Here is a 16,486-nt window from a genome sequence, read left to right as displayed (position 1 = left end):
TGTACAACAAGCAGATAGGAGTATAAATAACTTTATGAAGTTTAAAGCAGCCATCCAACTTTTTGGCTCAGCTATGTGACCACCTGGATTTTTCTGTAATCAGTCACAGAGTTACACTTAGTGTACACCGAGCTCAGACCAGCTTTACAGTTGCTACTCCGTTTTTCCTAAGGTTTAGAGAGCTCTCTGGGCTTCCTCACCTTTATTGTTTGGTGGCAATAAAGGGTGAGCAAACAATAAAGGTGACCCAGAGCTGTCCAACAAGAATTTCTTCTCCATGTTCACTATTGCTACTTTTAGAGGAGAGGGAACCCGTGACACCCTAAAGCCAAGCCTGTAGTTCCCAGGAGGTATCTTTTACCTACAGTTTGGTATCTCCTAATTTAAATCATTTCTCATTTCAGTCTTTAATTTTCTGCTTATCATGTTTGTTGCAGGTAGGATTTTAGCCTTAAGGCTCTACTTTTAGTAATTCTTTACCATAAAAGTTAAAGAAGTAGGAAATAATCACAATAGATAACATTATTTATTAGAGTAACATAAATCAATTCTCAATACATAATTATGAAAAAAAAACTTGACTCATTTTTGAGACCATCTGGACCAGTTGGACTACACCTCAGTTCTGAAGGAGATACTTAGAGACATTGGTGGTGATCTTTCAGGAATCACTGAGGTCAGAGAAGGTCCCAGAGGGCTGGAAAATGGCTAATTATACCAGTAGTAGGGAAAATTCTACGTTCTATTATAAAGGATGGGATAAAGAGACAGCAGATTGATGATAATGATTTGATTAGGCACAGTCAGCATGGATTTGAGAATGGGAATTCATGTTTGAACTTGGAGTTTTTTGAATATATTGCCAATTGGTTAAAGGAGAAGAAATAGACGTGGTATAGTTTGATTTTAAAAGGCTGACCTATGGAATGGGCTACAACATACCAACTGGAATATTAAGTGTAGAAACAAAATCTCCACTTAAGTAGAAGGAGCGTATGTATGGAGTATTTCTTAAGTGGTGGGTGATCGGAAAGTGTAGATGTGCAAAGGGACCTAGCTGCCCTTGTGTATAAATCACTGAAGTTGAAAAATGTGGTGCTGCAAAAACACAGCAGGCCAGGCAACATTCGAAACGTCGATTCTCGTGCTTCTCGGATGCTGCCTGACCTGCTGTGTTTTTCCAGCACCATGTTTTTCAACTCTGGGACTCCAGCATCTGCAGTCCTCACTTTCTCCTATAAATCACTGAAGGCTAACATCCAGGTGCAGTAAGCTATTAGGAGAGTTAATGGAATGTTTGCCATTATTACAAGAGGATTTGAGTACAGGAGCAGTAAACTGTTGCTTCAGTTATATAGGTGGCTAGATCGACCACATGTGGAGCCATGTGTACAGTTTTAGGCTCCTTATCTCAGGAAGTTATCATTGCCACAGGGTGTGTGAAAGTTCATTTAAACTTGTTTGCAGAATAGTGGGAATGTGCTATGAAAAGAGATTGGGCAAACTTGGCCTGTATCCTGTAGTTTTGAAAAATGAGAGGGAATGTCATTGTTCCTTCTAGTATTTTGCAGGTTTCAGACAGGGTAGATGCAGGTAAGATGTTTTCTCTGGTTGGGAAGTCTAGAACTGGGGAGCAATATTTAAAAATAAGGGAGATTCCACTTAGGTCTGAGATGGGACTTTTTTTATTCATGGAATTGTGAACCTCTGGAATTCTCTCTGCCAAAGAGGGATGTTGAGGCTCTGCTTTTGAATAGGTTTAAAATAGTGATGGTAGATTTTTTTTATTACCAGTGGCTTACAAGGTTATGGGAATGGAATGAGTGAAAGGCATTGATGTTGGACCAACCATAACTACATTGAAGACACAGCAGTCTCAACAGGCTGGATGGCCTCCTCTATTCCTTTGTTCCTATGAACATTTTTCTCTTAAAATCAATGTAAAAGCTGTATTTGGGTCCAGTAGGACCATCCTAATTACGATTTTTCAAAAAGATTATGCCCTGTAAGTTGAATTACTTTGCTAAATCCCTGTATGGTAAATGCAATATATTTATATCCTTATTCTAAAATTTGAAGGAAATAAAAATATGATAACTTTCTACTTGATCCCCTGCTTGTTGCCAATCGTGCTTCCTGAACCTCACTCGTGCCACATGTTCTAATCTTCATGGTTATGACATGGAACAGCACAGTGCAGGAACGGGCCCTTTTGGCCCATAATGTTGTGCTGAACATGTCAAATTAAATTAAATTCCTTCTGCCTGCCCTTGTTCAATATCCCTCCATTTCATGCATATTCATGTGCTTATCTAAAAGCCCCTATCATATGTTTCCACCACCATCCCTGATAGCATGTTCCAGACACCTGCCACTCTGCTTTTTTAAAAAAAGGCTTGCCCTTTGAACTTCTCCCCTTCTAACCTAAAATGCATGCCTGTCAGAATTAGATATTTCAACTCTGGGAAAAAATTCTGTCTATCGATCTAATCTATACATCTCATAATTTTATAGACTTCTATTAAGTCTCCACCTCGGCTTCTGCTGCTCCAGAGAAAACAAACGCAGTTTTTCTAGCTTTCTATTGTATCTCATACTCTAATCCAGGCAGCATCCTGGTAAGCCTCTTCTGCATCCTCCCTTAAATCTACACATCCTTCCTGTAAAGTGGTGACCAGAATTGAGCGCAATTCTCTAATTGCAGTCTAACCAAAGTCTTGACATGACATTCTGACTCTTGTACTCAATGTGTTCACCAAGGCTAGCAGGCGTAGGTTTCCTTACTACCCTACATAGTTGTACTTTCAGGGAGCTATAGATTGAACCCACAGATCCCTCTGTACATAACGCAATTCTGTGTCCTGCCATTAACTGCATACATTTCTTTAACATTTGATCTCCCTAAGTGCAGCACCTCATGCCCAGATTAAAATCCATCTACCGTGTTTCAGCTTCTATCTGCAACTGATCTATGTCCTGCTGTATCCTTCTAAGCCATGCATGACTCCACCAATCTTTATGTTGCCTGCAAACTTATTAACCCAACTATAGAGATTTTCAGCTAAGGAAGGTTGTGGAAGACTTGTCCTCTGAATCTTATTGCTCCCTAACCAACCCCCAAGCTACTAATTATCTGGTTTTATGACTCACCTTGTCAAGGATCCTTGCTTTTGTCCAATCTCAAGCTCTCCAACTCTTTGCTTGTTTGTGAACCTTCATTGTGAGCAAGGGACTCCAGAGATGAGCAATGAGAAGGAGGAACAACAACGTTGAAATGATCTGTGATTACTTAAGAGTTTGAGGTGATCAACAATCTGCATTCATTTCACAAGGCAGCACAAGATGGAGCCATGTGCAACACAATATCATGATGATAAGTCAACATGACTTTGCTAAGACTAAGTTTGTAAGTTGTATGTTCAAGTCCTGCACTAAAAAATTGACAGTGTAATCAAGGCCACCACTTTCAGTGTTAAATCAACGTGCATTGTTGGATGTAGTATGAAGCAGAAGTCCAAACTGACCACTGAGCAGGCACTACTTCAGTAGAGCAGCAAAATTGCTCTGGTGTTTTGATATAATTTATTTCACAACTAACACAAATAACCCAACTGGTTACCCATCTTGTTGCGATTTGTGAAACTGCTGTAGAGAAATTGATTATCACATTTGCTGACAATATGACTAGTAAGTGTATTTAACTACTCTCTCTGTCCCTTGTTTTTAGCTTCTATTTCTTCTTGTTTGCCGTCTTTCTCTTTCTCTCTCTTCCGCTGACCTTTTGTGAGTTCTGTGACTTGTATTGGAAATATTTTCAATATATGCATATTTTAGGTTTTGGATTTTTTGTAGCATTTTTGATGTGAGTCTGATATATAGATGACAGGAAATTTTGACTTTATTAATTAACTTTTCCAGTAAAGTACCGGCATTTCTTAATGTGGTTGACATCGCAGGACTTGTGAAGGGTGCCCACGCTGGTCAAGGCCTTGGAAATGCCTTCCTCTCTCACATCAGTGCATGTGATGCTATCTTTCATCTTACAAGTATGTATAGCTGCAAGTGAAATTCATTATTACTTGAAATGTCATTGGTAATAGTATTATGTAAGTTTATATTTTATCTTTATTCCTCACCTGTGTAAATTCAAGTGTTTACAGGGTAAGATACAGGCAGGACATTGTCCTCGGATTCTAGGTTTCCTCCAAACAAGACAGTGTCAGAATGAGGAACTAACCATTTTGGACTATAATGAGGAGCAATTTTATCAAAGTTTGTGAGAAGATTTGTAGCTCGGGTGCTCGTTGTTGTGGTTCTGTTCGCTGAGCTGGGAATTTGTTTTGCAAATGTTTCGTCCCCTGTCTAGGTGACATCCTCAGTGCTTGGGAGTCTCCTGTGAAGCGCTTCTGTGTTGTTTCCTCCAGCATTTATAGTGGTTTGTCTCTGCCGCTTCTGGTTGTCCGTTCCAGCTGTCCGCTGCAGTGGCTGGTATATTGGGTCCAGGTCGATGTGTTTGTTGATTGAATCTGTGGATGAGTGCCATGTCTCTAGGAATTCCCTGGCTGTTCTTTGTTTGGCTTGTCCTATAGATAATAGACAATATGTGCAGGAGTAGGCCATTCAGCCCTTCGAGCCTGCACCGCCATTCAATATGATCATGGCTGATCATTCCTAATTAGTATCCTCTTCCTGCCTTATCTCCATAAGCCTTGATTCCACTATCTTTGAGAGCTCTATCCAACTCTTTCTTAAATGAATCCACAGACTGGGCCTCCACTGCCCTCTGGGACAGAGCATTCCACACAGCCACCACTCTCTGGGTGAAGAAGTTTCTCTTCATCTCTGTCCTAAATGGTCTACCCCATATTTTTAAGCTGTGTCCTCTGGTTCGGCACTCACCCATCAGCGGAAACATGTTTCCTGCTCCCAGAGTGTTCAATCCTTTCATAATCTTATATGTCTCAATTAGATCCCCTCTCAGTCTTCTAAACTCAAGGGTATACAAGCCTAGTCGCTTCAGTCTTTCAGTGTAAGGTAATCCCGCCATTCCAGGAATTGACTTTGTGAACCTACACTGCACTCCCTCAATAGTCAGAATGTCTTTCCTCAAATTTGGAGACCAGAACTGCACACAGTACTCCAGGTGTGGTCTCACCAGGGCCCTGTACAGCTGCAGAAGCACCTCTTAGCTTCTACATTCAATTCCTCTATTATAATAATATAACAGAGGATGGGTTGGTACTCATTGGAATTTAGAAAATTGACAGCCGACCTTATGAAATATACAAAATTCTGTGGAGATTGACAGGAAGGATATTTGGAGGCTGTTTCCCCTTGTGGGAAATCCTAGGACCAGAGGACGCACATTTAAGAACGTGTCAAGGAAGAATTTCTGCCCCGAGGGTAGTGAATCGGTGGAATTGATTGCTGCAGAGGATTGTCAAGGATGGGTTATTTAATATATTTGAGACTGAGACGGAGAGATTTTTAATCATGAAGAGAATCCGGGAATACAGCCAAAAGGTAGAAGCATGGAATTGTGGATTATCAGATCAGCGTGATCTCACTGAATGGCAGAACAGACTTTGAGCTGAATGACCTGCTTCTGCTCCCATGTCTTATGGTTATGGTCTTACAAACAATGTGTACAATGTCATAAATTCATCATAGAATCCCTACAGCATGGAAAACAGGCCCATTGGCCGCACAAGTCTACAGTGACCCTCTGAAGAGCAACACTCGGAAGAGCAAAGCAGCCAGACTTAGTCCCCCAGCCTAACCCTTCACATCTACCCCTGACCAATGCATCCAACCTACACATCCCTGAATACTATGGGCAATTCAGCATGACCAATTCACCTAACCTGCACACCTTTGGATTGTGGGAGGAAACCGGAGAACCCGGAGGAAATCCACGCAGACACCAGGATAACATGTAAACTCCACACAGACAGTCACCCGAGGCTGGAATTGAACCTGGGTCCTTGGCGCTGTGAGGCAGCAGTGCTAACCAGTGAGCCACTGTGCTGCCCCGTTTGCTATATGGGTAAGCTTTCTATATACTGAGAAGTTTTACCAAATTTGCCACACAATATTTGTTAGCAACTTGGTGATCATGCAACCACCACGATTAAATTATTTTAGTAATAAGGGGAAATAAAGGGAGCTTGTTAAGCTACATACCTCTATCTATGTATGGAATAAATACAGCATTAATTTCAGAACATTGCATGAAACTCATCTAAAGACTAAGACTACAATGTCCATGTTCTCACTTAAGTGGCACTTCCACACCCTCTGCACAACCACCCCACTGCCACCGTCCCCTCCCCCAGCACAACGTTTAAATTCTAAAAGCATGCTGATCACTTGTCATCCATCAATGGTAGCATGAAAATTACTTGTGGTACAATGCTTGCAAGAAAATCTTTTGTGTGTTAGACATCAGCTTTGTTTTACACAATTAAAGTATTACACGCTAGAATAATTTAAGTTGTATGCGCTAAATGGTGATGTAGTCTTTCTGTAGACTGAATTTGTTTGCTGATGCTGGGCAGCTGTTGAATTATCTTTTGTGTGAAATGGCTTTGAAAGCAGTCATCTTACTTTGTCACTTGTGGTTTGTACTCTAAGCCTACATTTTGTATAAAATGATGTTACTTTAAATTTTCAAAAATAAATCCTAATGTCTTTATTTTGTAATTTCTCAGTGGAAGTTCTGAAGCAAAATTACATTTTTGAACTATTACTCAATTTGATTTTAATGCAACTTAACCTATAAATGCTTGGTTAGGTTTCCATTCTAGAAAAATAGGGATAACATTCAAAAGAATTAATCAACAATCAGTGGGCTTTAGAGGAATTTTACGTTGTAAGATTTGACATGTACTAAGTTCAAGTGACATGGGCTTTTTATGTTTAACATTCTCATGTACCATGAAGAAAGCAATGTATTAAATTGCTAAAAAGGAAAAGGATGTTGTATTTTATGTATTTCTGGAGAGAGCCCATTTGGTGAAACAGTATAATTGATGTGTTTTCAGAGCTTGGTTTCTCTTGTTTATAGCTTGTAACTATTGCATTAATTGTGAAGAGATTTGGAAATAATATTGATTTTTGTTTACCTCTACCAAGTACTACTAAAGAAATACATTTTGACTAGATAGTGTTCTTTGGGCAGCACGGTGGCACAGTGGTTAGCACTGCTGCCTCGCAGCGCCAAAGACCCGGGTTCAATTCCTTCCTCAGGCGACTGACTGTGTGGAGTTTGCACATTCTCCCCGTGCCTGCGTGGGTTTCCTCCCATAGTCCAAAAATGTGCAGGTTAAGTGAATTGGCCATGCTCCATTGCCTGTAGTGTTAGGTGAAGGGGTAAATGTAGGGGAATGGTTCTGGGTGGGTTGCGCTTCGGCGGGTCAGTGTGGACTTGTTGGGCTGAAGGGCCTGTTTCCACACGAAGTAATCTAATCTTTGTAATTATCTGAGGGACCTGCAGTGATTATGTCTTGAAGAGCTCCTTTACTCTGCAAAGGTCAACTGTTCTCCTTGGCCATTATTCTGCACCCCATTGCTTTTTCCCCCAATATTTTCTTTTGTGCTGACTAAAGCCCCACTATTTCTGTCAAGGCAACCTGGCTTAACTATAACAAATTCTCTTGTTATTAAATCATGCTTTATATAAATCAAGGTTGACAATCTCTAATTGATTTCCAGAAAGATGAACTGCCATACTCTGTGACTTGGGATCACAGTCAAAGATGGCTGCACATTTGCATCAGTGTACCTTTGATATTCCAATCCCATTGAAATGGAGGACATGTCTGCAAAGTCACACTAAGAACAGATTTTTGCAGGAGTTTGAATGGAGACCATCTCCTGTGATTAGCAAATGGTGCAATCACTTGAGTACTTGACTGGGTTGAGACACTGTTAGATATAATGACAGTTTAGATTAGATTACTTACAGTGTGGAAACAGGCTCTTCGGCCCAACAAGTCCACACCGACCCGCCGAAGCGCAACCCACCCATACCCCTACGTTTATCCCTTACCTAACACTACGGGCAATTTAGCATGGCCAATTCACCTGACCCGCACATCTTTGGACTGTGGGAGGAAACCGGAGCACCCGGAGGAAACCCACGCAGACACTGGGAGAACGTGCAAACTCCACACAGTCAGTCGCCTGAGTCGGGAACTGAACCCGGGTCTCAGGCACTGTGAGGCAGTTGGACAATGAGACTCTGGCTATGAAAGGACTGCGCTCAGACAACCTCAACATGTAAACCGGTCAATTAGATTATCATAGCCATGTCCGTATTTGTGTTGCTTGTCAGTTGGAGAAAGAAGGTTAGCTGACAAACCAACTAGCCCTCAGCATTTAAGTAAATATTCTTTACAGACAAGAATAAAGTGAAATGCTGAAGTAAAATGCTGGCACTGAGGTAATGATGTCAAGATGTAGTCAAAATAGACATGTAGGACCTGGACCTCGGTCTATTTTGGTTATATCTTTACATTACCTCAGTGCAAGGATTTTAAAAGTCCTAGAACAGAAGAGTTTGGTTACAGCCCTGAAGGAATTACTTGAAGTTGAGAAAGTCTAAGCTCAGTTGCATGAAAACTTCGGGAAGAGTTATCAGATTCTCAAGACAGGAAATTGAAACCACAGTTAAACCCTGTAAATGTGAAAGGCAAGGCAATTCTCTGAAAAGAGTGCAGTAATGGATTAATGGGATTATATTTCATGATATTTTGAAATTTTTAAATTTGTATGTAAATGATTTGCTTTTTTTAATTTTAATGTTTTGCTTAATCAACTTCTGTTTCATTGCTAAACTCAATCTACAACATTGAATTTTTGTGGAAGATCATCTTTTGTTGAAACAAAAAGATAAACATGATTTATCTAGTCAGGTTTCAGTTTTGGATATAACTCAAAGTAATTGCATCAGCTAAGATCAAAACGGCAGGATTTTGAATTCGGAGGGATCTGTAGTTTACATTTAAAGTAATGGGTGCATATTAGTTCTGGAAATAAAACAGAAATTGCTGGAGAAATTCATCAAGTCTGGCAGCATGTGTGGAGAGGAAGCTAGAAAAACGTGGTATTAACATGAAGATAAAAGGTGGAGGGGTAATAAAAATGTATATGTAAGTTTGTTTTTGGTTTGTTGATTTTTGAGTTAGTAACATGGGTTTTCTGTGTGGTATGAAGTTAATAAGTAACTTGTAAGTATTTCAGTAGAAATGATAATTTATTTTAAAATTGTTTGAGATTAGCTTTAGTAGTAATCGGTTTTTGTGCACATTGGTAGCATTTTATTACTGAATGAGATAAACAATCCCCAGTTCAGAAAGTCAGGAGAAGTTTTTTTAGCTTAAGGGAAAGACCTTTGGCTTATTTATATTTTACATTTTGAACTGTCCCCTAAATGCGTTATGACCATGCTCCTAAAAAGGATGGAGTTAAACTAAACTTTCCCAGACCAAACGTGTTGGGATAAAACTCTGAAGCGGTTACTTAAATTTGTAAAAGTTGAAGTCCAGGTATGAAACCTATCAAGGTGTTAGAGACTGCAGTCTTCTGAGAGTACTGTACAAGTGGTGTTGTGGGTATTGTGCTGGGGATATGGTATGAGTACTGCATCTGAAAGATTGTTTTACTTTTCAATTTCTCAAGGACCATTTTGGGATTAATAGGATTATGCTTTCACTGTTTAAAAATCTTTGTATAACTTTTTGTTTATTCTATTTTGTCTTCATTTCTTTTGATGTTAAATTTTTGTTTTATATGCATTGTGTGCTTATGTTTCAGGGAGACACCACTTTGTTAAAACCAGAACAAAATATGATTTATCAAGCCAGGCTGTCTTGTCCATTACTAATATCAGCTGGAATCGTATTCTTCTTTTCTTATATTTCACAATACAAGTAGTTCTGTTATTAAGTAGTAGTTGTGCTCCTGTGAGACTCCACACTATATACAAAAGTTATGCAATATAAATACACTTAGTACTAGTGATGTAATTGCATTATAGCCAATACATATTTTAAAAGTTTGCGTTTTAGGAAGTGTTCCCTATTCACCCAATCACAGCCAATTTGCATTAACAAAAGATTCATTTATAGCAGAACTACCTTTGATAGCTGATATTTTTTTCCTGTTCTGTCTGAGCTACAAATTGTGTTCCTAGCATGTGACTGGTTAAATCACTTGCCTTGATTTGACTAGCTTTGTTGTGATGCCTCCATTTTCAACCAATGTTTGCAAGATTATCCTGAAGGACAAGACTATGTATTGTTTACTTCCTCCATTATACGGCTCTTCAGCTCCTTAACCTCAACCTCAACCTCAAACTAAAAGGAAAACTGTGTAGCTGCTTCTGCTTTGTCAAACTGGAGTGTCTGTACCTTGCCTTCTTTGAACTGATCTTTCCATGAGGCTTACTTCCTGCTTTGAAATATTCTTATCCAACTCCTGATCAGTTATACTTTCTGTTGCTCCATTTTCCCTACTATTTTAATCACTTGTGTTGCTCATCTCTGTTAAAAATAGAGACTGGTGTTTCATGGTGCTTTTATAGACCTTCAGTACGTTCCCCATGTACATGTTTATGCGTATTCCTACATGGTGATCTGTAATAGTTTTTATTCAACTACGTTATTAGACCAGTCAGATTTCAAACTCCCTGAATGTATGTTGCCTCCCTGGTGCCAGGATCCGCGATGTCGCCGATCGGGTTTACAGGATTCTGAAGGGGGAGGGTGAACAGCCAGAAATACGGTACATATTGGCATCAGTGATTATAGCCAGGAAAGGGATTGAGGATCTTAAAAGTGACTATAGAAAGCTTGGTTGGAAGTTGAAGAGCAGGACGAGTAGAGTACTGATCTCAGGTTTGCTACTAAAGCTATGCGACAATGAGGTGAGGAACAGTCAGTGGGTGCAGCTTAACACATGGCTGCGAGGCTAGTGTAGGAGGAAGGGCTTCAGATACTTAAACCATTGAGACACCTTCTGGGGAAGATGGGACCTGTACATGAAAGACTGGTTGCAACTGAACCGGAGGGCCAAAAATGTTCTGGTTGGGAGGTATGTTTGTGTGGTTTGGGAGGGTAAAAATTAGTTTGGCAAGGGGGTGGGAACCAGAGCTACATATGAGAGGGGGAAGGTAGTTGTAGATGGGGCAGTGACAGGATGTAGTGAATCTATTGGGAAGGTTTTTCATGTGATGAAACAAAGAATTAGTTAAAGTGTGTCTGTTTTAACACAAGGGAGTGTCAGAAATAAGAGTGATGAACTTAGAGCTTGGATTAGTACTTGGGACTATGATGTTGTGGCCATTACAGAGACATGGGTTTCACAGGGACAGGAATGGTTGCAGGATGTTTCAGGGTTTAGAACGTATGAAAAGAACAGGGAGGGTGGAAAAAGGAGGGGATGTAGCATTGCTAATCAGAGAGTGCATCACAGCTACAGAAACAAAGGTTGTTGAGGAAGGTTTGTCTGCTGAGTCAGTATGGGTGGAAGTTAGGAACAGCAAGGGAGCAGCCACCTCATTGGGGGTTTTCTACAGACCCCCTAATAGTAGGGAGATTGAAGAACTCATAGGCGGGCAGATTTTGGAAAAATGGAGATGTAGCAGGGTTGTTGTAATGGATAACTTCAACTTTCCCGATATTGACTGGAACCTCCTTAGTGCAGACAGTTTGGATGGAGTCTTTTTGTCAGGTGTGTTCAGGAGGATTTCCTTAGTCACTATGTAGACAGACTGACGAGGAAAGAGGCCATTTTGTATTTGGTGCTCGGCAGTGAGCCAGGACACATGTCAGATCTCATGGTGGAAAACACTTTGACAGTGACCACAACTGCCTCCCATTTGCCATAGCCTTGGAGAGGGCAAGGAGCAGTTACCAAGGGAAGATATTTGGGAAATTTTGGCAAACATTAAGATGGATAAGTCCCCAGGGCCAGGAGAAAGTGAGGACTGCAGATGCTGGAGGTCAGAGCTGAAAATGTGTTGCTGGAAAAGCGCAGCAGGTCAGGCAGCATCCAAGGAGCAGAAGAGTCGACATTTTGGGCATGAGCCCTTCTTCAGGAATTGCAGGAGAGTCGACGTGTCGGGCATGAACCCTTCTTCAAGATTCCTGAAGAAGGGCTCTTGCCCGAAACGTTGGCTCTCCTGCTCTTTGGATGCTGCCTGACCTGCTGTGCTTTTCCAGCAACACATTTTCAAGTCTCCAGGGCCAGACCAGATTTATCCTAGGTTGCTCCAGGAAGAGGGAAAGGAGGTTGCTAAGCCGCTGCCGAAGATCTTTGCTTCCTCACTCTCTACGGGGGGGTGGGGGGTTGTACCGGAGGATTGGAGGGAGGCAAATGTTGTTCCTCTTTTTAAGAAGGGGAATAGGGAAATCCCTGGCAATTACAGACCAGTCAGTCTTACGTCTGTGGTCAGCAAGGTTTTGGAAGTAATTCTGAGGGATCGGATTTATGACTATTTGAAAAAGCATAGTGTGATTAAAGACAGTGAGCATGGCTTTGTGAGGGGCAGGTCATGCCTCCCAAATCTTGTTGAGTTCTTAGAGGAGGTGACGAAGGTCGAGCAGTGGATGTGGTGTATATGGACTTCAGCAAGGCATTTGATAGGGTTCCCCATGGTAGGCTCATTCATAAAGTCAGGAGGTATGGGATTACAGGGAGATTTGGCTGTCTGGATTCAGAATTGGTTGACTGACAGAAGGCAGAGAGTGGTTGTAGATGGAAAGTATCTGCCTGGAGGTCAGTGGTGGGTAGTGTCCCACAGGGCTCTGTTCTTGGGCTTCTGCTCTTTGTAGATTTTATGAATGACTTGCATGAGGAAGTTGAGGGGTGGGTTAGTAAATTTGCAGATGACACAAAGATTGGAGGTGCTGTTGATAGTATTGAGGGTGATTGCAGGCTGCAGTGTGACATACAGGATGCAGAGCTGGGCTGAGAAATGGCAGATAGAGTTCAACCTGGATAAATGCGGAGTGATGCACTTTGGAAGGTCGAATTTGAATGCTGAATATAGGATTAAAGATACGATTCTTTGCAGTGTGGAGGAACAGCGGGATCTTGGTGTTCAAGTGCTGGGATCCCTCAAAGTTGCTACCCAAGTGGATTGAGTTGTTAAGAAAGCATATGGTGTTTTGGCTTTCATTAATAGGGGGATTGAGTTTAAGAGCCACAAGGTTTTGCTGCAACTCTACAAGACCCTGGTGAGACTACACTTGGAATATTGTGTCCAGTTCTGGTCACCCTATTATAGGAAAGATGCTGAGGCTTTGAAGAGGGTGCAAAGAAGGTTTGCCAGGATGCTGCCTGGACTGGAGGACTTTGCCTTACAAAGAAAGGTTGATTGAGTTCTGGAAAGAAGGAGGAAGAGCAGTGACCTGATTGAGGTATATGAGGTAATGAGAGGCATTGATAGAGTCAGTAGCCAGAGGCATTTCCCCAGGGCAGGATTGACTGGCACGAGAGGTCATAGTTTTAAGATATTAGGAGGAAGGTATAGAGGAGATATCAGATGTAGGTTCTTTACACAGAGTTGTGAACGCATGGAATGTGTTGCCAGCGGTGGTGGTGGAAGCAGAGTCATAAGGCTCATTTAAGAATAAGGTGTGCATAGGTTAGGTTATTTTATTTTAGATTAGGACTAATCCTCCGCACAGCATTGTGGGCCGAATGGTCTGTTCTGTGCTGTACTTTTCAACGTTCTATGTAATGTATTATTCAGATTAGCTCGAGTGGGGCAACAATGTACATATTTCACACTTGGTATCAGATTATCAGAAAAGTAGAATCAAGGGGAATTTTAATAAAACCGAAGGAAGTCTGTCAGTTTACTAAATGCAATCTGATTTCAAACATCAAAGTGGTTCCTACTTCTGATTTTATGTATTTTATCTATTTGCAAACCTGAAGACAGCAAGGGTGAAGCTATTCTTCCTTTCACGCTCAACACAAGTTTGATTTCTTAAACCACTGTGGAGCGTTATCTTTGGATTTCATGCCACCATGCAATATATAAAAAGTGAAGAATTTTATCTTGATGTTTGTTTGGTGCAAAACCAGTCATAATGAGTGTAGCAAACCATATTTATGTAGCAATTTTAGTATTAAGCAAGTTTTTATAAATTTGAGCATTTTTATACATATTACCTTGCAAGAATGCAGCATTGTCACATTTGCCCCTGAAAATGTACAGAATGTAAGCCATGAGAACTTTGTGAATCAGAACAATCATTGAGATTTGAGGAGAGGATCACTGGACCCAAAATGTTAACTCTTGATTTCTCACCACAGATGCTGCCGGACCTGCTGAGCTTTTCCAGCTATTTCTGGTTTTGTTTCTGATTTCCAGCATCAGCAGTTCTTTTTTGGTTTTTATTCATTGTGGCCTGTACAGTTGCAGTGGTTAGCAGACAAGCCTGATGGCTTAAAATATACGGTAATTTATATTGAACCAGTACTGTCCACATTTGCTGACTGCACTAATTAAAAGTTAATTTGCAGCTGAGGATAGAATATGAATTATGTATTTTATCCATTTTGCATGATTTCTTTCAATCTCATTGTGATAATGCAAATGGAATCCTTCCAGATTGTTGTGTATTTGGATGCAGCAAACTAACAATTGTTCTATGTAGCAAACATTCACTGATTATTTGCCATGTACATGAATTACAATCTTGTACGGCCTTGTTCTCTGTAAAGTAAACTGAGACGAGTAATATTAGACAATAATTTGTAACTTAATTCAGTGCCGTAGGTTGCTTCACTAAGATCGGAAGGGCAATCTATTTTTTCTTTTGAAGCTCTTCCAGAGGTTTTCAGATTATCACAGTGCATGCAGTCAGCAAGTGAGTTTGCATCCATCTGCTGAACGTTAGTGATCAATTGTACAGGTTTAATGAGTCCAGCATGGGAATACTCAAAATCAATCAAACAATCCTATCTGCATCTACGCACTGAATTTAATTATTGTTTTAATCCTGTGTGGTCTGCTGTTTCTTTTAAAAAAAACATTAAATCTCTGTTTAGGATGTTGCCTTCAAATGGATCTTTCTTTGGATTGCTCTTCATTAGTCTCGTCTCCTCAATCCTAGTTCTGGTCAACTTTTCAGCCTTTGTAATACAAAATACCAAAATCAACAGAATTACAAGAATAAAGATTTATCTTGTGCATTTATGTGCACAACTGAAAATGTGAAGTTGAAAGGAGTTGAAGAATTTCAGTTAGATTATAACTCAAAATTCAGATTAAAATCTGTGTTAATAGTGAACCATAAGAGTAGAATACAAATCAGAAAAAATCATGGATCCAAGTCTAAGTCCACAGCAGGGAGATCTAGACTCAAGCCTGTATTGTACATCAGGGGCCTGCAGAGGTCTGGATGTGTGCAAATGCACTATAATTGCCTAGGAGAATTCTTCTGATGGCCTCATTTGCACTGTTCCACACCCTCCGTGAACACCTCCGACAGTGAGCTGTGATGTGGGCCAGATGCACGGGATTTACTTGAATACTTTAAACTGGTTAATATTGTATCAAACTCTGACTCAGCAGCATAACAGAACTGAATAAAAAACTGGAAGAACTGTGATTCTCACAATCCGAAACAAAAGCAGAAGCTGCTGGAAAAACCCAGCAGGGCTGGCAGCATCTTTGGAGAGAAAACAGTGTTAATGTTTTGGGTCCGGTGACCCCCTCTCAGAATTGATGGTAGCTAGAAATACGTTGGTATTTATGCAGAAGATGGGGTACAGGGAGGAGAAAGGAGTAAACGATAGGTGGAGATGCAACCCAAAAAGACAAAAATAGTTGGGCAGACAAAGGACTGAGCAAATTTCAGCCTGGGAGAATGAATAGCTGCCAAAAGGGACCATTAGTAGCTGCCATTGGGCTGTGAATACAAGACCTGGTGTGTTGGGATTGGGGTAAGGACATGGGAAAAGGTGCTTAAGCCCTAAAATGGTTGAACTCTATATTGAAACTAGAAGGCTGTGGAGTTCCCTAGTGGAAAATGGGGTGCTATTCTTCAAACTTGTGCTGACCTTGCTGGAGCAATTCAGCAAGCCTGAGTTAGAGATATCAGCCAGGGAACATGATGGTATGTTGATGCGGTAGGCAGCTGAAAGCTCAGTCATTTTTGCAGTTGGTACAAAGATTTTCTGCAAAGCAGTCACTCAGACTGTGCTTTGTTCCCCCAATGTAGCAGAGAACATGTGAACAGCAAATACAGCAGACTTGATTGAATGAAGTGCAGTGAAGTGCTGCTTCACCTGGCAGGTGTGTTTGGGGCTTTGGTGAAGATGGAGGAGGATAAATGGGCAGGTGCTACACCTTATATGATTGCATGGGAAAATGCTGTGGAGTTGTGAGGGCATGTTGGGAGTGAAGGAGGAGTGGACCAAGGTATCCTGGAGGAAACAGAACCTGAGGAAGACTGACAGGGGAGGG

At 40.9% G+C, this 16,486-nt stretch overlaps 1 protein-coding gene across 1 annotated transcript in view; it reads left to right on the top strand.

Moving 5' to 3' along the window:
- Window positions 1-16,486, top strand: part of ola1 (Obg-like ATPase 1) — a 225,852-nt gene that overhangs the window by 53,393 nt on the left and 155,973 nt on the right. Inside the window, exon 4 of the mRNA XM_060827923.1 lies at window positions 3,919-4,046. Coding sequence (XP_060683906.1) covers window positions 3,919-4,046 — 128 coding nt within the window. The remainder of the gene's footprint in view (window positions 1-3,918; window positions 4,047-16,486) is intronic.

The sequence above is a fragment of the Hemiscyllium ocellatum genome, chromosome 7 (assembly GCF_020745735.1).
Source record: "Hemiscyllium ocellatum isolate sHemOce1 chromosome 7, sHemOce1.pat.X.cur, whole genome shotgun sequence".
Taxonomy (NCBI): domain Eukaryota; kingdom Metazoa; phylum Chordata; class Chondrichthyes; order Orectolobiformes; family Hemiscylliidae; genus Hemiscyllium; species Hemiscyllium ocellatum.
This window is presented reverse-complemented; position numbering and strand designations above follow the sequence as displayed.